The 22897-nt window shown below is 34.8% G+C and overlaps 1 protein-coding gene across 3 annotated transcripts; it reads left to right on the top strand.

Annotated features, from left to right (window-relative positions):
- The first annotated feature begins 14223 nt into the window (after positions 1 to 14223).
- On the top strand, positions 14224 to 18810 carry LOC140882670 (uncharacterized). Of its 3 annotated transcripts, XR_012150259.1 has the most exons (4): positions 14224 to 14602; positions 15239 to 15465; positions 16283 to 16404; positions 16485 to 18810. XR_012150259.1 is itself a non-coding variant. In XM_073288809.1 (3 exons), the coding sequence occupies exons 1-3, from the start codon at positions 14379 to 14381 to the stop codon at positions 16490 to 16492; spliced, it is 459 nt and encodes a 152-aa protein (XP_073144910.1). In that variant the 5' UTR covers positions 14224 to 14378; the 3' UTR covers positions 16493 to 18810. The 3 variants fall into 3 exon arrangements, 2 of the variants coding, with proteins under 2 accessions (XP_073144910.1, XP_073144909.1); XM_073288809.1 differs by lacking the exon at positions 16283 to 16404; XM_073288808.1 differs by lacking the exons at positions 16283 to 16404; positions 16485 to 18810 and adding an exon at positions 15563 to 16272.
- Positions 18811 to 22897: the final 4087 nt, after the last annotated feature.

The following is a 22897-nucleotide window of genomic DNA, read 5'->3' as shown; positions in this document are numbered from 1 at the left end:
AAATTCTGCGTACTATCAAATTTCAAATGTACCAATTCATATTCCAAAGAAACGATGTCTTGATTTGTGAAATCTTCAAGATAAAACTTTGTTAGAAGCTTGCAAATATCATCACTGTTAAATTATTCAAATGAATTTTTTGTATTTAAAGTTGTAATAAGAGAAATAAGTTCCACTGATCACTCATTAAAATGAGTATTTAATTTCATCATGATGAAATCTATTACTACATTAAAAACATCAAAGTGGTAATGATGCTCGATCTTGTTAAAAAAAATCAAGGTTAGGCATATCAATTTTATTTCTTGAATAAAAAAATTTCACTACATGAAGAAATTCTTCCCATCCGCATTCTCTAAGTTCTTGAAGGACAGTTTTGGTAGTGGAGACAAATACAATAGCATTCAAAATGTCTTGAAATTTCTTTGAAGAATTTGACAAAGAGTATCTGTTGTTCTCATTATTTTATACATCAAGTGCAAAATGAACATAAATTCAAAATTTCCATGTTTATGTAAATTCCTCGAACTTCAACCTTAGCTCTTCCATTAGGAAAATTGTCACTAAGAACTTCAAAAACTTTGCAAGTTGCAGCATACATACGTATCAAGCTTTTTACAGTGTCATAGTAAGAACTCCAACGAGTAGCTCCTGCTCGCTGCAAATTACCAATCTGATTGGCCCCATTTCCAGAATCATGTTCTCCAATTACCAACATATGCTAAATTTCATTGATATGTGCAGTATGTAACTCAACAATGCTCTTAGTAGAAGAAGTGAAAATATTTTCCAAATGAGAAAAGAATTTCTAAATAACACTAACTTCATTAGCTGCAGAATCCAATGTCAGTTGTAATTGATGGGCAAAACAGTGAACATAGTATGCATATGGAAAATCTCTAAGAAATAATGCCCGAAGTTCATTCCACGTGTCACGCATATTGCTAGAATCATCATATCATTGGCCTCCAATTTTCTTAATCTGGAGGTCACGATAAGCAAGAAAATTTGATATTTCTTTTTTCAAATTCAATGAGGTACTATCACTAAAACTTTTGATGACAAAAAATCTTTATGTCCAAATCTTATGATTATTCACAAACCTCAAGATAATAGTCATTTTCTCTCTTTTAGATGTATCTCATGCTTCATCAAAAAGAATACAGAAAAATTTATCTCAAATTTCTTCATGGATAATTTGTCGTACTCTATTGGCCATAATATGCAAAATATCTTTTTGAATTTCTGGAGCGATATATTAGGAATTTTTTTTGGAGAATTCTCAAGTAAAACTTCATCAATTTTTGTACTCATTTATGCAAAAACATTCACCAATTCAAGAAAATTCTCATAATTAGATGAAGATAAAGATTCATCATTACCTCGAAACACACAACCTTGAAGTGCTAGCCAGCAAACAACTATAATTGAGGTCTTCAAGCTCAAACTATTTTTCTCACTTTCCTCCTTAGATTGGACATGCATAAATTTGTCAATATGTTGTGAGGGCTTCATCAAATTTTTAGCCCTTCTCTCACACATAGTATGAGGCAAAGAAGCTACAGAACCAATATGATCAAGAAATGCACATGTTTTTCCTTGGTTTACCCTTTTCAATGATCAATTACTTCATTGATAAGTGCCAAAATATTATTCAAATTAACATCATCAGAAAAAAAAAACGATACAAGCAATATGTCTTATTTGTTTAAGGCAAATACTCTAACCAATGAAATATCTAGAACAATTTATTTATTTATTTATTTTTTCTGAAAATGACAATTCTAGCTTCCAAATTTTGTACCCCGCTACTTCAACATATCTGGTTGATAAGGTCTTGATGGGTTATGACCCAATTTGATTTTCTCCCGAACCCAAGCCCAATGGTTCAATCCATCTGGGTCACATATTACTTCGATATTTATCCGGACACTTTATCAAGTCCCATAAATTCCTAAAAGCTCATAAGAGGCTTAAGCTCATGAAACTCTCCGACTATCTATAAATAGCTCAAGTACTCTCATTATTAAGGTACGCTCTCTATAGTCACATGCTCTAGTTCTCTATAACTTTTATTAGGCAAATACTGACTTGAGCGTCGGAGTGTCTTCGCCGGGCAACCCCCGGCACCACTCATGTTGCTTTGTGATGCAGATGACAACCCACGAAGTTTGATCTTTGGAACAGTTCGAGTATTAATCCGGCTATCCAGATCTCCACAAGTTACCCAGATTTTCTCTAATCGGGCAATATCAATCTTTTGCTACATCAGGTCTCATCTTCATATAGATATGAACGTCTTATCTCATCTCGTAGATTAACATTATATTCACATATCTATTTTTTCCAAGATCTCGTTCAATACAAGTGGAGGATGACTGATGGTCTTCTTAGGTGAGAGAATTGAAAAAATCTGTACACTAGGTATTAAAAGAATTTCACTAGATTGATGATTCATTATAGAAACTGTAGGAATTGAAGAGTTTTCACTAGTTTGATGATCTCTCTTCTTAAAAAATATGATATCAATATCTTTCATTTCTTTGCAGCAGATTGATGCTCTATTTTGAAATAGTTCAATTTATATCTCTAAACAAGTAATAACATAACAATCAAGTAAATAAAATAAATTTATTACCTGTATTTTCACTTAGCAATCAAATTTTGTAAGGGAAAATATTTTAATAAACAAATTACATAAGAAAAATAGTTTAATAAACAAAAAACAAATTCTGAAGGGACTAATAAGTAATCCAAATTACAATAATATTTTTAATTTAGTTTGTTGAGTTAGCATTACATGTAAAAAAAAAAAAAACAAGCTTATCAATTTGATTGAGAGCCCAAGAAAAATGATGGCATACATCATAATACATAACATTGATACACATATATAAATATACATACACTGATACACACAAATAAAAAATTTCACAAGAAAAAAACAGATGATCAAAGGAATGGTAGGATTAAGAAAGGAGAAAGCGAAAAAACAAAAAAAATTGTGATAAACCTTTGATGTCTGTGTTGCAGCGTTGTCCAACCTGTGAGAAGAAAAAAATCGTCAAATAAGAAAAGGACACCAACTACAAATTGATCATTAAGTTTTATGGAGGTGGGCTGGTGTACGTGGAACGTGTAAGATAAAAACTTATATGGGTAGTAAAAAAATTTATTTTTGGGGCTAGGATACATCCCACCACAACCCATGAAAGAATCCATCTCTGCCAGGCTCCAAATCTCGAACAAAGTCTCCAATTTTGAGGTTGAATCAATATCTTATACAATAGATTTCTTCTACAATCTCGAGCCAAGTTTACAATTTTTAGGTTCTACATGGAATAATAAGTTTCCTCCTCTACGTGACTGTGTCTCTGCCCTAGTTCGATCGGCTCACCAAATTAGTTAATTGAGTCAAACTAATGGGATTTTCCAATTTCTATGTCCAAACAATAGCCCATACGATAACATTTTTTTTTAAATAAATTAATAATACTCTGGTAGTTGGGTACCCGATCGAGTATTTCAGGTAGCATTTTTGTAACACCCCAGATTTGACGACTGTCCTCACTGTATCAAGACATGTCTTCTCAGCGTTCTTATGTCTTCACTCACACGCACTCTCAGAAAATTTTCAGGGGGTCACCCATTCTATAATTGCCCCAAGTCAAGCATGCTTAACTTTGGAGTTCTTATGTGATGAGAGCCCGAAAAGAAGATGCACATTCGTGGTATGAGTAGTACATATCAAATCTTTTAAGCTTTCCTCAACTGTGTAGTACCATACCTACACAGTCTCAGAATCCCTCTCATCCTGGCATGGGTTCGGTTCATTCATGTCTTCTTTTGCCTAGAAGCCTTCCAAGAGCGGCTCCTTGTCCGTGCAACCTGTTGGGCACCGGCGATTACTTCCCGCCCTCTTATTAGCCCCGGGCATCACATGCCCATCATCTTCCGCCTGGTTCGTTCCCGAACCATACCGTACTAAGAGAGGTCGACTCTGATACCAACTGTAACGACCCAAATTCGACAATTGTCCCCACTGTAACAAGACATGTCTTCTCAGCGTGCTTATGTCCTCACTCACACGCATCCTGAGAAACTTTCCAGGGGGTCACCCATCCTATAATTGTCCCAAGTCAAGAATGCTTAACTTTGGAGTTATTATGTGATGAGCGCCCGAAATGAAGATACACATTCTTGATATGAGTAGTACCTATCAAATCTTTTAGGTCCTCCTCAACTGTGTATTCTCATACCTATAGTCTCAAAATCCCTCTCATTTCGGTACGGGTTCGGTTCATTCATGTCTCTATTCGCCTAGAAGCCTACTAGGAGCCGATCCTTGTCCGTGCAACCTCTTGGGCACTGACGATCACTCCCCGCCCTCTTACTAGCCCCGAGCATTATAATTTTACTACCCGAACCCAACAAAAAACCCAATTTACCCGATATTTGCACTCGATCGGTTTTGGTTCAGGTCGGTTCGAGACCCAAAATACCAGATCCGATTGCCCACCCTCATTGCAGAGAAGGAGCCACCCTTGGCTATCAAACAATTTGCTACAATGTCAGCTAACAACTGATATTCCAATTTTATCTCCTTCTTAGGTGCATAGATTTTGATGGCTTTTCCAAATGCAAAGAACGTGACTTGTATTTCCTCGACAGAAGTATTAGATACCACAGAAAAAATGGTAAGACCCTCAGAGAGCAACTGGAATAGAGTTGCAAAGAATGCCTCATCTACCAACAGTTTCTGTTCCCTGACTGGAATAATGATCTTCCCTTCATCAGTAACGCATCCTTCTTGTAAACACTTTTCAACTCTGGCACATAGATATCCATATATGAACTCAGAAAGGTCTTGAGTCCAAATGACTCAATCAACTTGAAAACCTCAAAGATAACCGCATCCTACATGGAATAAATAAAGTCAAAATCAACGGCAAGGGCATTCATGATATAAGCTAGTGTTGTGGGTGATGCCACTGTGATAGATTCATAAAAGAAATTAGGAAATCGATCAATGCTATTGAAAGCAAGGAAGCAAGAACAAAAGAAATTTACAGAAAATTTTTAAGGTGGTGAAAAGAATGTAAAGAGTCTAACTATGTATATATTTTGCGGCCTTTTGAAGTTCTCTGACCATGGGCGGACCCAATATAGGTCCAGGGGGGCATAGGCCCCCCTCAATTTTTTTATATAAGTATTTATTATAATACTTTTAATATTTATTTAATAAAATAAAAAATCGTACAGATTAATTGTAAGTCACATTTGTGATATATATTGAAAAAAATATATTTAGCAACTTATCAAATGATTGTATAATGAATTATTATGAATTGATGTAATGTTTTAACTTTTCTACTCGTATTTTCGTTGATATAAATTATATTTTTGTGATTTTATATGAATTGTGCCCAATAACAGAACCACTATTTTATTTATACTCGGATTAGAATTTTTTAAGCCGTCTATTTTTTTTATAGGTTGAGCTTGTATCTATTAATTTTTAAAATTGGGTCACCGAACTATTGAAAAATTAGACTAAATTGAATGTATAAAAAGTAGGAAATAAATTGGGTCACCCGAGCTACCGCCCGGGCAGAGCAACACAAGCCTCCGCCCTTGATTTTGAAATCAAATAATAATAATTTTTAGGAAAATAAATAGTCAACAATCACAAAATTTAATAAGGAACTAAACTGAGTCAAGAAGACTGACTACGCTAAATGATAATATCAGTTAATCCCAGAATACGATGACCAGTTTAGTTAGGGAACTAAACCAACAGTCAGTTGGGCTCATGGATAATTGAATTTTGTCTTATTAGTAGGCCTTCTAGACTCAATATTTCCCATAAATAAAACATTAAGATAAATAAGTGAGTCCTAAAATATTTCTAAAGTAAGAAACTTAGTCTCTAGAAGTGGCTTTGTGAAGATATCTACAGTCTGTTGATTAGTTAACACATACTCCAGCCTAATATCCTTTTTAAACACATGATCTCGGATGAAATGATGTCGAACATCAATATCTTGGTCCGAGAATTTATAATAGGATTGTATGTGATGAAAATTATGATGTTGTTGTCACATAAAATAGGTGACTCCTAAGCATTTATCCCATAGTCCCTTAGTTGTTGTTGAATCCAGAGCAGTTGGACATAGAAACTTCCAGCAGCTAGGTATCTAGCCTTGGTGGTTATTATAGCAATGGAAGTTTGCTTTTTGCTATACCAAGAAATTAGTTCGTCTCTTAGAAATTGAAATGATCCACTGATGTTTTTCAATCAAGCTTTCACCCTGCATAATCTGCATTTGAATATACAACTAAATTGAAAGACGAGTCCTTAGCATACTATAACCTAATATTTTGAGTTGCTTTAAGATATTTATTAATATGTTTGGCAGCTAAGAAATGAGACGATTTAGGATCAAATTGAAATCTAGCACATACATACAACAAAAACTATATCAGGTTCACTGGCAGTTAGGTGCAATAAAGAACCTATCAAACCTCGATATATTGTTACCTCAACTGATATTCCCCATTCGTCTTTATCAAGCTTAACCGATGAGATCATTGGGGTTGCTGCTACAGAGCAAGTCTCCATTCCAAAACATTTGAGTAGCTCTTTGGTGTACTTAGTCTGACTGATAAAATACCATTATCCAAGTGTTTGACTTGTAGACCAAGAAATAATGTTAGTTTACCAATCATTCTCATCTCAAATTCATCCTGCATCATTTTAGCAAGCTTCTCATAGATATTGGGGTTAGTTTACCCAAATATGATATCATCAACATAAATTTGAACTAACACAGTATGATCATTTTTAGTAGACTTAAATAAAGTTTTAGTCAACAATTATAATAACAAAGTCATGCTCAATTAGAAATTTGGAAAATATATCATCCATGCTATATGTGTCTGCTTCAATCCATATAAAACTTTATTTAAATGATAAACATGATCAGGAAATAAGTTATTAACAAAACCTGGTAGTTGTTTCACATAAAACTCTTCTTGCAGTAGACCATTTAGGAATACACTCTTTACATTCATTTGATAAACTTTGAAATTATTGAAAAATTCATAGGCAAGAAGCATCCTGATAACTTCCAGTCTAGCTACTGGTGCATAGGTCTAATCAAAATCTACACCTTCTTCTTGTCTGAATCTTTGTGCAACTAGTCTAGCTTTGTTTCTCACCACAGTTCCATATTCATTCGTTTGTTCCTATAGACCCATCTTGTTCAAATGACTAACAGATGTGATGGTTTAGGAACTAAATCTCAAAAAAAATTCATCTTAAACTGATTGATCACATGTCCTCATGTTCTCACAGGATCAGATGAGTTACCCATTACCAAACCGGGTGGATGTTCCCTGTTCCATCTACAGTTTGTTCATCAACATTTTTATGTGGAGTAAGATCAGTCTGGTTCACCTTAGTTGGGTTCTCATCAGTCTGTCTATTAGTTCCTTGCGAATCATCAACTTGGTCTATTAGAATGTCCTCTTGTACAATTGGTTGATCTAACATCTCTAGTTCTGGTGATTGAAGTGTCATTTTGTTGACATAGATCTCATCTTAACTTTCATAATCTAGATTGACGTCTTCAATTCGATTAATCAGTCTAACTGGATCAGTTTGTTTGTCAGTTGACATTTTTTTGTAAAAAACGACATGCACGGTTTATTCAACATTCAAGCTTATTTTGTTAAATACTCGATAGGCCTTGCTTACATATGGATATTCAATAAAAAAAATACCCTCATTTGACTTAGCACCATGCAGTCAAATGATTTTTTTCATTGTTGTGAATAAAACACCTGCAACAAAAAAAAATTGAAGTATGAAATCACTGGTTGTTTGTCATTATAAATCTCATATATAGGGTGGCTTGCCATGATTTTTGTTAATCATTGATATATTCTGAGTATAATAAATAGTGTTTACTACCTCAACCCAAAATTTCTGAGAAACACCAAAATTAGCTAACATAGTTCTTGCAAACTCTTTAAGAGTCATATTTATTCTCTCAGCAACACCATTTTGCCGAGTTGTTCTAGCCGCAGAGAACTAATGCCTGATTCCATGGCATTCAAAAAAGGATGAAAAGTTTTATTGTCAAATTCAGTTTCTCTGTTACTTCTGATTTTTTCAATCCCTTTTGATTTTTCATTTTGAGGACGTTTTCAAATTTGATCATGTGGATAACAGTCAGATCCTTTGATTTTAAAATATCACCCAAATAAACTTAGATAAATCGTCAATAATAACCATATTATATTTTATTCCCCCTAAGATCATTACTGGTATAGGACCAAAAATATTTATGTGCAATAGTTCTAAGTAAACTTGTCAAAATGGGTCAAGCCCGTCGGGCCAGCCAGCCCCGCCATGAAAAAATGGTGGGTTGTGTTGGGGTTTTAGTGGTTCATTTGGAGTCGGGCCTAAACGGGCCACGGTTTGAGGCGGGCCGGCCCGCCAGATTTTTAAAAAAAATAAAAATTTCAATTTTTTTTTAAAAAATATGGCATAAAATTACTCATTTTAAATATTAATTTTTTGAAAATTTATAACTAGTATTTAATTTGTTTTAATATTTTACATTATTATTTTTTTATAATTAAATATCTACTTATATTATTTATACTATTTAGATATGTGATTTTTTTAAACAAAATATAATAGTTAACATCAAAATTTGATATGTTTGTTTGATTGTGATATTTATTATTTATTATCGTGTAAAATTGTTAATATTTTTTTTCCAATTCCAAATACTAGTGTTATTATTTTTATTTTTTATTTTTATTTAATTTTTGGCGGGTTAGGTGGCGGGGCGAGTTGGGGTTTTAGCGGCCGGTTTGGAGGCGGGCCTAAACGGGCCAACCCAAACGGGCCGTGGGTTAGGACGGGGCGGGGCCGACCTGCCTGCTTGATACATCTCTAGTTCTAAGCTTCGGATTGATGAATAGTACACCCTTTGTTTTTAGAAGTAGACCTAACTTTCTTCCCAAACTGACATGTTGTACAAACTTTGTATTTGGAAATTATATTTTGAGCAGGCCGATAACCAAATCATGTTTGCTCAGATTGTCAATAGCATTTAAATTCAAGTGATATAGTCTTCTATGCCACAACCAGTTTTTAGTGACATTTGAAGTAATAAATCAAATTGGATCACTTGTTGTTTAAACTAACTGACTTTGCAAGTGTTTCCACTTCTTTCACCTGTCATGATCATAGATCTAGAAATATTCTTGAAAGTGCATATGTGCTTTTGAAATTCAACTAAGTAATCATGGTCACATAATTGACTGATAATAATAAGATTATATTTGATGTTCTCAACTAGAAAAACATCTTCAATAATAATTTTATCATGAATAATCTTACCCTTACCCATGGTTCTACCTTGAGAATCATCACCAAACATGATCTTTGGTCCAGAACAGTTATCCAGTTTGGATAGAAGTTTAGCTTCACCATTCATATGCCTTGAAAATCCACTTTCTATGTACCAAACTGATTTTTTGAGCATTTCAGTTCCTGTTACATTCGTTCAAAAATTTAAAATAACTTTTGGTCCCCATACCTACTTGGTTCCAGACTCAATTAGTCATTCAGAAATGCAAACTTGAATCAGTCTGACTGATCGTCTATTTAATATGTTCCGAAAGGGTTGTGCACATGCAGAGGCGTGTGGTGCTCTGTGTGGATCAGATATGATATGCTTTTTAACCTTTTCCACCTTCATTGGTCTGCCTATATCTTTTATAAACAGAATTGTTGTTGAAGTATCGGTTGGACTTACCATTCATAGAGTTATACCTTGCTAAACTGAGTCGGTTAGGCGTCAAGTTAGGCTTGGCTTTAGAACTCTCAGGTTTTTAACCGATACCAAACTTTGTGCCTTTCTTCATCTCTTCTATAGGTTTCTCAACTTGATGAATAAACTCTTTATGTTCATATACCGGATCTTACAAAGTGAATGTACTTCTGTAACGACCCACTGCATCAAGACAGGTCTTTTCAGCGTGCTTATGTCCTCACTCACACGCACCCTGAGAAACTTCCCAGGGGGTCACTCATCCTATAATTTCCCCAAGTCAAGCACGCTTAACTTTGGAGTTCTTATATGATGAGCTCCCGAAAAAAAGATGCACTTTCTTGATATGGTAGTACATATGAAATATTTTAAACTCTCCTCAACTATGCAGTCTCATACCTACACAGTCTCAGAATCCCTCTCATTCAGGCAGGATCAGTTCATTCATGTCTTCCTTCGCCTAAAAGCCTATCAGGAGCCGCTCATTGTCCGTGCAACCTCTCGGCCCCGGTGATCACTCCTCGCCTCCTCAGCCCCGGGCGTCACATGCCCAACAACTTCCGCTTGGTTCGTCCCCGAACCATACCGTACTAAGAGAGGTCGGCTTTGATACCATTTGTAACGACCCATTGCATCAAGACGGGTCTTTTCAGCGTGCTTATGTCCTCACTCACACGCACCCTGAGAAACTTCCCAGGGGGTCACCCATCCTATAATTTTCCCAAGTCAAGCACGCTTAACTCTGTAGTTCTTATATGACGAGCTCCCGAAAAGAAGATGCATCTTTTTTATATGAGTAGTAAATATGAAATATTTTAAACTCTCCTCAATTATGCAGTCCCATTCCTACACAGTCTCAAAATCCCTCTCATTCCGGCAGGATCAGTTCATTCATGTCTCCCTCCGCCTAGAAGCCTACCAGGAGCCGCTCATTGTCTGTGCAACCTCTTGGCACCGACGATCACTCCTCGCCTCCTCAGCCCCGGGTGTCACAACTTCCCTTTGCAATCTTACAAAGTGAATGTACTTTCCTTTGCACATTTTCAATTTCGGTTGAGTACTTGATTCAGGAATTCTTTCATTATTATGGAAATTGAGAAGTTTGGTTAGGTGACTAGAGACTTGTGCCCGAGTATTAGCCTTAACTTCCTCGAATGATTGAGAAAAAATCTTGTATATTCATCTACCATGTCATGTAATGTTGTGATAAGATAGATCTTCACATGTAAGGCAGTGGAAATAAAATCAAATACCTCTTTACTGGTAGATTCCAGATCAGAATTAGCCATAAGACATTTGACCTCTTCTTCATCACTCTCGTTGCTTGAACTTTGGCTCGCATGATTCAGAGTCTGTATCTGCCCATTTTGATTTTGTTTCCTCTGACATCAACACTTTTCGATTATAATTCTTTTTGAAAAACTTCTTCTCATCTTTAGATCTTTTCATGTCCAAAGACTTCTTTTATTTCTTGGTTAACCTTCTGTATTATTTTCTTGGCTTTGGGCAGTCGACAATGAAGTGAGTTAAGTGACCAACTTTCCATAGTTGAAACAAGAATTGTCCTCATCAATTGACTCTTTTTTGTGATATGATCTTCTATGGGAGCCCTGGTTCTTTCTCAAGAACTTGACAAACTTCTTCACAAATAAAGAAATTGCATCACTAGATTCACTACTTAACTGCTCAGCTGATTTGTCTTTGGAAAGTGGTGGTTCAAGATTCACAACAGTCAATGCCTTGGTTAGTTGGGAAGTAGACTGATAATCATCTCTTTATTTCAGTTCGAACTCATATGATTTGAGATATGCGAACTGATCATTTAGCTCCATCTTGCTTAAATCCTTTGATTCCTGCATTGCTACATTTTTCACGCCCCACTTTTTGGGTAATCCTCTCATCACCTTCAAAATCACTTATCTGTTGTTGTACACTTTTCCAAGTGCATTCAATTCGATTATAATTCCACTGACTCTTTCATCAAAATCATACATGGACTCTTCATACTTCATTTTTATGTTGTCAAACTTTTGTATAGCAAAGGAAAATTTGTTCTCATTGGTTTGCTAATTGCCTTACACATTTTGATCATGCTAAATATGTTTTTATCCAAATTTCTGTACAAATATCCTTAGCCACATTATCCAATCTGGCCTTTTTTATTATTTTATTTTTGGTCTTTATTTGTCCGTTCTACTCTTGATTTATCAATGGTTTGAGACACACCACATATGATTTCTATGGCTGTATTGGCTTTAGTAATTTTCATTGGTCCATCAGTGATGATCTACCACATGTTTTCTAATCATTGAAATATTCTTTGGAGAACATGAGGATCTTGTTAAAAGAAGCCATTTTTTAGAAATGTTCAAAACCGAAAATTGACATGGCTCTGAACACTTGTTAGGATCGAGTGATTGGTTTAGAAGGGTGTTGAATAAACAATCATACAAAATTCTTAAAATAATTTGGTTGGGTTAACAACTTAGAATTTGTAACTCTCGTAGATCAATATCAATTGACTAAAAAATAATACTTTGTGCGGAAGGTAGCTTAACTGACAGATTGAACACTTGAAAATTTCCTTGAATATGAAAATAAGATATGCTGACTGAAATGCAAAAGACACAAATTTGTTTATGTATGTTCGGAGATTCGAATAACTCTTATGTCACTCATTTTTCCTTGTGAGAAGGATATTCACAAGAAGACTTTGGAAGTTGCAAACACTTGTTAAATCACACTTCAGTTAGGTCCTAACCACTGCCGAACTAAAACTCCTACTACTCAAATTTACAACCTCGAACAATATGAAAACCATTAATTTACAATTGATTTACAATGTAAACTCTTAGCACAATTTGATCATCAATTATTTGAATGTAAAATATGTAAAGAGTGCTTGACTGCTTCGATCAATTTAGCTCTTTGAAAACTTGAATATGTACGCAAATAAAATGAGTTGTTCGAGAGATTTACCAACCTGTTTTTTCTTCTATTTATAAGCTCTGATTCATAAGAGCAAGTACAATAAGCGAGGAATCCCACACGCTTCCCATCCAAGGGGCGAGAATTTTTCACGCGGATATTATCCGCGTGCGAGGATGCAGTGGGCCCCGCACGGAGACCCTCTGAGTAGGAAGCCCACTGCTTTCTTTTTAAAAAAAATAAATAAAAATAAAGATCTAACTGCCAGAAAAATCTAGCCGTTAAGATCAACGGCCAGATTTAATCTGGCCGTTTTAAATTTTTAAAAATATTTTTAAAATAAAATTAATAATAATATAATTTTAAATTAAATATAAAAGAGTGGATGAGATCCCACCGTATATTTTCATGGAGATGAATAATTAATAATGTATTTTTTTAATTATGTGTGTGATTTTTTAAATTATGTTTTTAAATTTATGTGTAAGCTTTTAAGTTTTAATTATGTGTAATATAAAATTTTAAATATGAAATTTTATTTGTTGAATTATCCATATATTTAATGAAATAAAATTTATTTGTGTATTTCTTAATTTTCTGTAATATTTAAAATTTAATTATATGTAATTTTATTTTTTTTTATTGTGCAATTTGTGTTTCAATAAAAATATATTTAATAAAATAAAAAATTAATATTTCAACATCCTCTTTACAACATCATCTCACCCTCGTAGAACCAAGCAATGAAGTCTTCATCGCTGACATGCAATAAAGTTACCAACTTCATGACTTCATCTCATCAACATCATTTCACCATTGAACATGCTCTAACGGTCACAAAATCAAATAGTAGTAATTCAAAAAATTGTAGCCCTTATTCTTGCCATTGTCCACGTCACTGTCCTTTCTGACTATAGTATACTCGGTAGTGCGCTTGGGTTTGCAGCATCAGCTGGGTACGAAAAACTCGATCCAATTCCAACTGTCGATCTGAGGTAGATTGATATTCTTCAGACGCCGATTTGAACTTAACTGGTGACTTTGTATATTAGTAGCCTTTAGAAAAATTTCAATCAAGATGTATTCAATTCAGTTGACTAGTCCAATTCGATAATCAAGTTTAGTTGTGAATTTAGTCATTCAGTTCAGTCGACTTGGTTTCTGTTTGGCTTAATCAATTTTTCACCTTAATATTGTTGATGAACCAAAACTTAATTGATCTATTGGTTTCGATTTCATAGAGGGGTATTTTCTTTTTCCACCCAACCTTTTTTTTTAAAAAAAAAAAGATCACAAAGGGTATTTTCAAATGTGAACTTATGAATGTAAGTAACAACCCGATCCAAATGCTGTATGGGCCGGGTAAACGGATGAAGATTGGGTCATGTGATTGGGCTTTACCAAAATTAAGTTTTAGAATGAATCACAACTTGCTGACGGAAGATCTCCACACGATTCTCTCCTTTTTTGCTCGTCGATTCTGCGCCAAACTCGCAAGAAATTTCTTCAGAGTTGCGATGACAAATCAAGAATAGTTAAATCTTGTTTTGTTATTCTGAGAAATCACAGAAAGAGGGAAGTAAAATTGAAGAGTAAGTCATGTTCTATGGTTCGGTGGTTTGGGATCCATGGCTGATTGTTGCCCAAATCGCGTGCCTTCAGAGCCTGCACTATCTGACACTCGGAATATTTTTGTCAATTCTTGTTGGGACTCGGGTTTCGAGGATGAGTCTGGTGTATTTCTTTGATTATGCAACGGTTAATGCTTCCACTGTCACCGGTTGGTGCATAATTTCTTCTATTCTTCTCAGCTCTATTGCTGGGTGAGTTTGTTTTGACAGTTCTTTTATATGATTCTTGTTTTTGAATTAATCTATGCTCATGGATTTAGTTTATGGTTCTTGTTGTTGTGCTCAAAATTTCAGTCTAAATTTTGTCCATGTTTTCCATCATGTTCAGATTTGCCACCTTGAGATCAGTCTGCAGTTGTACTATGAATCTTGATATGGGAAATAAGTTCTAAATTTACGAGCATGATTCTGTGGCAATTTCAGAATATTCTGTGGTGTTTTTACCAATTAGTTCAAATGTTCATATTTTTTTTTGTTTGGTATTTGGCTTCGATTAGATTGTTAGGAAGGTTATTGCTTCATCCAAACTGATAACATTCAAATTTTGCTTCCTTTTGATTCATTCGATTGCCTGGTTTTCTACAAGTCTAAGAGTTGCGTTTGGTCACTTTGGTGTGTTGCACACCGGGCAAGAGTGCATTTCGTGTGTGTAACTTTCTGACTTTCTGTGGAGATTCTGTGTCAAGGTTCATGATTTCAACACAACTTTAAAACTCAATTATTACTTGAATATGCTTATTTTATGTGCTGAACTATTCTATAGCTTAGACTTGCGACTGATGTTTGAAAATTCTATCCTTCACAAGCTGCTTTTTTATATTTAAGCAGTGCAGGTTTTTCACTCTATTTAGTTGAGAGAGCTAAGAAATGCCTGGATTTTTCTGCTACTCTTTATATCATACACCTCTTCATCTGCATTTTATATGGTGGGTGGCCATCGTCAATGACATGGTGGGTCGTCAACATTACCAGCCTGGCAATAATGGCATTGTTAAGTGAATATCTGTGCATGAGACGAGAATTGCGGGAAATACCTATTTCAAGATATCGGTCAGGTGAGCCCTTTTCTATCTGGACTTGCTACTATTTTATGGTAATCAATTTTAGTTCAAAACTTCTTCTGCTGTTACCATCACTTTCTCTTTCATGTAGGTTCTTTAGTCCACACAACACTTTTCTTTTCGTATGTTCCTCTTCAGACTGCATGGTGCCTTGCAAATAAGAACTTAAATAGTCAAATGATTGAACTTCTTACATTATACAGACCTTAAGTTTAATTATCCAGGTTCTCTTTTCTTATTTTCCTGTTACATTCTTCGTTTGTGGGATCCTTCAATAATGTCACATTAGTTGAACACGCCAAGAGAAGAATAAAAGTTAACTGTTATCAACAGTTGCTACAATTTAATGAATAAACTGGTTTTGATTCCCACCCCCTACCCCCCAGAGAACTGGTTTTGATGATCTTGAGTTATTATTTTTTGAATGACACATTTTGGGGGAAGGAAACATCTGACAAGGTTTGTCTTTTCCAATCACCAGTTTAGGTCAATGAACTTTGAAAGCTAAAGCAATTTTCCTAATTATATGAATGAAGATTATGAATAGTTAAAGGAATGCTAATTCTCATGTATTAGATGAACTTCTAGTCATATTTTCGACTGTGCTCCTTCGAGACCCATATTTGCACATAAGACATTAACGTGTGTTTCCATAGTGTTCAAGGGATTGTGTACTACGGTGTCAATAAAAGATCATTTGAACCTGCAATCAAAATCCACACATGTAACTCTACAGTTTGTAGTTTCGACTCTTAACAATGTCTTGAACTAACATCTACTTTTCTTTTCTACCAATGATTTACGGAAAAAGATATCGTGACATCTCATATCAAATCAAAATTTATGGAGAGCCTGGTTTTCAACAAAAAAGTTTAGACAATCTAAAACGAGTGTTGAATACTTCATTTACGGTCTACCGATCCATACACTCCTGTATCTACGCTCTTGCCAAAAGCTATTCTAACTAATCCTGCATTGTTAACTGAAAGTTTTCTTCGTTTAATTTGATGCAGATGTTTGATAAATGGAACTAGAAACTTGTCAGATTTGCCTTTTCCCAGATATCCGACACAGGGATATGTATTTCTGGATCATTTTTCCTTTTCTGTCAACTTGACTCCAGACAGTCTATAGATCATTTGACTCAACTCGACTCCAGACAGTCTATAGAAAAGACCAAGAATTGCACTCGATATGTTCCATATATACAATACTTATTTGGTCTCATGATCGATCATATGCTAAGAACATGCGCTAGGATTTTCTTATAAGTTATATATGTGGTATGAACTTTGACTTAGAATGGATGTCATGTCGAGAAAAAGAGGTGAGCGGGAAAAAAATGTTGTTTAAATCATAATTTAAATGGAGATTGATGATTTTCATTCCTAATCGAAGTAACTTAAATTGAATGTTTATACGAAACACCATTTTTTTTTATTTTTTATAAAAAGTATATAAACCCGAATGCCAAATCAAGATTATAAAGATCATTTACTTGTATTGCTGACCGTTGTTCCACTTTGTATACTTCTAGATCTAGTTCTCGCTTGCCAATGACCACTTGGTCTAATGGCACCACCTTCCCCAAATTTGGGAGAGGTCAAGGGTTCTAAACCCACAAGTCCACCCCTTTGTCAAAAAAGATCTAGTTCTCGCTTCTCTACATTCTTCACAGCAATCTCAAAGAACAGTAGTCAGCATACAATAGAACCAAAGAATAAAGTAAGAATGATGCAAATTGATAAATAAAACATTTATAATTTTTGTTTTTTGTATGACTGGTTTAGTGGCCGAGAGTAGATGTGTCAAAATTGGCACCATTAAGTGGGGCGAGACGGGCGACCCACCTTTTAGGCGGGTTGGAAAAACATTAATCCAACCCACCTATTTTAGGTGAAAATCCACCTATTTTAGGTGGCGGGGAAGGCCAATCCTGCGGGCTCACGTGTAAATTGACGAGTTTTTGCACACCACAGTCCACCATTAGGCGTGCGGGGCCGGCCCACCTTTTAGACGGTTTGAGAAATTGTCAACCCAATCCACTAATTTTGTATGGAGGGGCGGGCCAACCCGACAGACCTAGCCCATTTTGACATCTCTAGCCGAGAGTGTATAATTGATAAATAAATAAAATTGATATATAAAGTAAAAGGATGCAAATTTGTTTAAAAAATGATGCAAATTTATGAACAAGCCAAAGAATAAATTTTGTATGACTAAGATGCTGAGAGTGCTAGACCTGGTTCAGTGGTTCGTGCGACTCGCGAGGGTAATGGGTTGTGTGACTTGTGTTCACCGTCTTGGTCGACTGGTCGAGCACTGCATTTGACGACCAGGTCTTGCAGTCTAGCCGTCGCTCATGGGAAGAAAGTGGAAGCCCTAGCCGTAGCCGTAGCCGAGAGTGAGTAAGACTTTGGAGTTTGGACTTTGGATAAATGGATTGAAAGAATAACGATGAGATTTGGGTTATATTGATTTAATTACACAGGCTACTAATTTTTTAAAAAAATAAATAAATACATTGGTTACCCGATTTCCGATAGTAAAAAAATACCCGACACAAACCCGACTATCAAAACATCGGGTTTGGTTTCTACCCGAACCGATTGGTTAAAACCCGATCGGGTCGGGTAGGGTAGGGTACCCGAAACCCGAAAATAAATGCCCACCCCTAGCTCATACGAATCAACAACCTTTTGATGCTCTCCGAGCTCAACAAACATAGATGCACGCTGAAACTGAAGATCAATATCTTCAGGATCTGCTGTTATTACTTTGCTAAGATAATAGTTTTCCTACTTCTTGTCCCACTCTGCAAGTAATATAAATCGGAAGTCAATCAATTCCTTTGATATGAGAATTTTAAGTCAGCTTGGATAAATGAAAGCACATTCAGCATATCTTAGGATACTAGTTATGCAAGCAATCACAAATTTTACTTAGGAAACATATCTGTTCAAAACGAATACGTTGGATCCATTATATCTTGATATTGAATCACAAAATTTACAATTGTACAAACACATCATTAATCACATATCCCACTTAGAATTGAGTTAAATGTATCCAAACCCATTTGAGTGATGTTTGGTCAGCTTTATCGACCAGTTTTCACTTTTCATACTTTTTGTTCACCAAAATGTTTAATGTTCTAGACAACTTCTCACACAGAGATCAAATGGATAAATCATCTCTCAACCAGAAAAAGAAGTGACCTTGTAAAAGCACCTGAAAATAATCGATCGACGTTCAGGAGAAAGGAACTCAAACTCGATTTCTTGGATTCTCATGTCTCCAGACTCTAGGGATAGATTCAGGAATTAGAGTTGGGAGGGAAGGAAGTGTTGAACTTAATGTAATAAATTATATATTATTAAAAAATATTTTATATATAAATATATAGACACTATATAATTTTAAAAAAAGTTGAGATTTTAAAACATAAAATTCATCTATAAAAGAATCTACATCTATATCCTTAGCTAAATCTTGTTCAATATAGAGTGTCAAACAATCGGCAAGAAAGCCATCTTCCATTTTATTGCGAAGTGTCATCTTCATATGTTTTCATTGCTGAAAATGCTCGCTCGGTAGTGTCGGTAGAAACGTGTAACATCAAAATAAGATGAATCAATTTAGCAAACATAAGATAAACATTTGACCGTCCATTCTCATTCAATTGTTGACACAACTGAACAAGTGTCGAAATCTTCAAATTTTGTGTAACATCAAGTTTATAATGTACCAATTTATATTCCAAAGCAACGATGTCTTGATTTGTGAAATCTTCAGGATAAAGCTTCATTGCAAGCTTTCAAATATCATCACTGTTAAACGAGTCAAATGAATTTTTTGGATCTAAGTTTGTACTAAGAGAAAGAAGAAATCTACTGCTACATTAAAAACATCAAAGTGGTAATGATGCTTAACTGTGGTTCGCTAACGGGAACGACCGGATCTTGTATAAAAATCAAGGTTAGGCACATCAATTTCATTTCTTGAACAAAAAACTTTCACTCAATGAATAAATTCTTCCCATCTGCATTCCTAATTTCTTGAAGGATAATTTTGGTAGAGGAGACAAATGCAATAACAGTCAAAATGTCTTGAAATTTTCTTTGAAGAATTTGACAAAAAGTATCTGTTGTTCTCATAATTTTATGAATCAAGAGCAAAATGAACACAAATTCAAAGCTTGCCATGTTTCTATAAATTCCCCTAACTTTTGCCTTAACTCTTCTATTTGGAGAATTATCACTAAGAACTTCAAAAACTTTGCAAGTTGCAACATAGACATCTATCAAGATTCTTACTGAATCATAGTGAGAATTCCATCAAGTAGCTCATGCTCGCTCAAATTACCAATCTGATTGGCCGTACTTCCAGAATCATGTTCACCAATTGCCAACATATGCTCAATTTTATTTCTTTGTGCAGTATGTAACTTAGGAATGCTCTTACTAAAAGAAGTGAAAATATTGTCCAAATGAGAAAAAAAAATTCCCAGATAATAATGACATCCTTAGCTGAAGAATCCAACGTCAGTTATAATTGATGGGCAAAACAGTGAACATAATATGCATATGGACAATCATTGAATCTGAAAAAATAAATATCAAATGTTCTTGCTTATCATCACCTCCAGATTAAGAAAATCATAGGCTAATGATATGATGGTGCTAGCAATATAAGTGGCACATGGAATGGGCTTCAGACATTATTTCTTCGAGCTGAGCGGATGAATATAGTTGTGTTCTCAATTTTTCTGAGTTTTTCACAAATTGATGCACGTAAATCCATGACATCTACCATTCTTGATTCTTAGAGAACATTTGTGTAAACTTGGTGATTCTAAATAGACAAATAAATTCTAAATATTCTGTTATTTTTTCTTGAACCCGAGGTAGATTTTCACGAACACAGAGATGATTTAGGTTTTTTTGAATCAATTGAGACTTCAAGTGAACCTTTATCCACTCTATAGCCATGGGAAGTAAAAAATAAAATAAAATTGAGTAGCTAAAAAGTTCGAAACATAAAATAATGTAATGGCGGAGAAAGTAAGGTGAGGGGAGGCCTTGAGAAAAAAAAAAAGATTGAAATTCTAATCCAAATAAAAGGCTAAAGAAGGAGAATGTATGGAGTAGAAGGAAGTCGGATGCAAAATCTGGCAGTGCAAATAATATTTTTCGCTACTCGTACTTCCCACTCCGAAGCATAAAAAGACAATTTAATCCAATCCCTTCGCTATAATCCTGATTCTTTGATTATTCATGATATATTCTTAGATATATGTTTTCCTGCCAACTCTGATTTGACCCAATGTTGACCTAAAACGTCTTTTTGATATGTGTGAGTAATTATTGAACTTAGTGGATTGTGATTTGAAACGTGAGTTGCGAAATTTAGGATTTTATGAAGTTCGCCAGTAAGCATGGATCTATTTGGGTGTTGGATGAGTTAAATGAGATTGGAAAATCCACACACACACGAAAAACTCTTGAGCATGTTGTGGTGAACACGCGATTATCTCCGAGGCTTGATACAATCACAAGATTTCACGACTTTAGTTCGTTTCTTTGTTTTGATTTATTGTTCTTACTTTCTTTGTTTTATTCTATATTGCTCGGGACTAGCAAAATTTTATGTTTGGGGGATTTGACAAGTGCAATTTATTGAACTTCTATTGCATATATTTAACTTGGATTTTGTTGCTTTTTGAGCGGTGTTATGTGTTTTGTGTTGTTTTTGTCGTTTGTAGGAGGCAATACAATTATGAGGTGATTATGGAGCATAAAAGGACCAAATATGGTGGTGAAAAGTGCAACAAAGGAGAAAAGAAAAGTTGGAGAAAATTGGGGCAGCACGACAAGTGCACCGCACCCACTCAGAAAAGAGGCGCCCTTGCGCCTTTGCACGCTAATGAAAGAAAGAAAATCAGCAAAAGAGGTGCACCCACGCAGAAAAACAGTGCCCATGCATTGTTGTCTCTTGAAGCAGAAACAGAAGTCAGTAAGAAAGGTGCACCCACGCAAAAATTCAGCGCCCCTGCGCCATCTGTGTGATATTTGGAACGCAGAAACCAGCCCAACTAGTGCACCCATGCAAGAAAACAGTGCCCCTGCACCTTCTCACATGTTTGGAACATTAGAAATCAGCACAACTAGTGCACCAGCGCAAGAAAATGGCGCTGCGAATTTAAATAAATAATTTTTAGAATCTTGGACTCTTAACTTAAAATGAAAATTTGGTTGCATATTTTAGGGATACACACGTTTAGAACAGATTTTTGGGGGAGAGAGCGGCGGTTAGGTTTCAAGGGAGAACACGAGAGAAACAAAAATAGGAAAAGATTGAAGGTTGGAGAACACAACACAAGACGAAGATTGCTTTCATCCGGGAACGGAGACTCATCCTCTACATATATTTTTGTTTTTCCTCTTCATCATAATTTTATTGGGATGAAATATTTTCTGATTATATTTTATGTTATTTTTCATTCCACCATGAACTAATTATTTCATTTAGGGGGACGATGTAGTGATACCGGAAACCATGTTCAGGATTTTTGATATTATTATTTGAATTCTCCGTTTAATTTATTTGTGTTTTTATGATTTGATTGTCTTTCAACTTTACTGGCCATAGATTGATAGATTTATGTGTTTAAATTCATCACTCGGGAGAGAAAATTATAAACAAGACATAGAAAAACACATTTGTAGTGATTATATTGTTGGAAGGCGTATAACGCTATCGAAGCCTTGAAGAATTTTATGTCAATCACATTATTTAATATTAGATTGTTCATATGAATATCACGATCAATATTAGATAATTAATATTTTTCATCACTTGGGAAAAGGGATAGATAATAGTTGAATTCTAGGATAATGAATTGAAGAGTTTATAATATAGATATCTTAAAAATTAAACATGGTGGAAGGTTGAACGAAGTCGCACCTCTAGAATTATCTCCATAATTGTTTGCTGCTAGTAATATTTTTAGTTTTATAAAACCTTGAAAATTCGTAGCTTTAAATAGGATGAATTCAGGCTATTTACAAATATTTAGTTTAATATTAAATATTCAGTCTCTGTGGGACGATACTATACTCATCTTTATTAAAACTTTACCTGTGCGCTTGCGAGCGAATTAAAATACGCAACAAAATTGGTGGATATAATGGAACATACACTGTCATCAAAATGGTAACATACCCTAAAATTGTGGAAAAATACTCTAAAGAATTTTTTGAGAGCCAGGTTTAACATATTTTCTTTGAAAGTCGTTATATTAATTTAATATATTGTTTTTTAACATTCTCAGTTTGCTACAGGAATCAGATTTGTTTTCAAAACTAAAAAGGACAGAAACTGGAGATGTGGAGGTGATAATCATGAAATTATTGTTAACATCTAG

Source organism: Henckelia pumila, chromosome 2, assembly GCF_033568475.1.
Source record: "Henckelia pumila isolate YLH828 chromosome 2, ASM3356847v2, whole genome shotgun sequence".
NCBI lineage: Eukaryota > Viridiplantae > Streptophyta > Magnoliopsida > Lamiales > Gesneriaceae > Henckelia > Henckelia pumila.
Note: the sequence above shows the minus strand (reverse complement) of the source record. Positions and strands in the feature narration are given on the sequence as shown.

What these genes read in the sequence shown, in the direction of transcription:
- LOC140882670 (XM_073288808.1), top strand. Translation starts at nt 14,379, where the DNA reads ATGTTCTATGGTTCGGTGGTTTGGGATCCATGGCTGATTGTTGCCCAA. An exon ending in CTTCTCAGCTCTATTGCTGG is followed by an intron (nt 14,603 to 15,238) that starts GTGAGTTTGTTT and finishes ATATTTAAGCAG; the next exon opens with TGCAGGTTTTTCACTCTATT. An exon ending in TATTTCAAGATATCGGTCAG is followed by an intron (nt 15,466 to 15,562) that starts GTGAGCCCTTTT and finishes TCTTTCATGTAG; the next exon opens with GTTCTTTAGTCCACACAACA.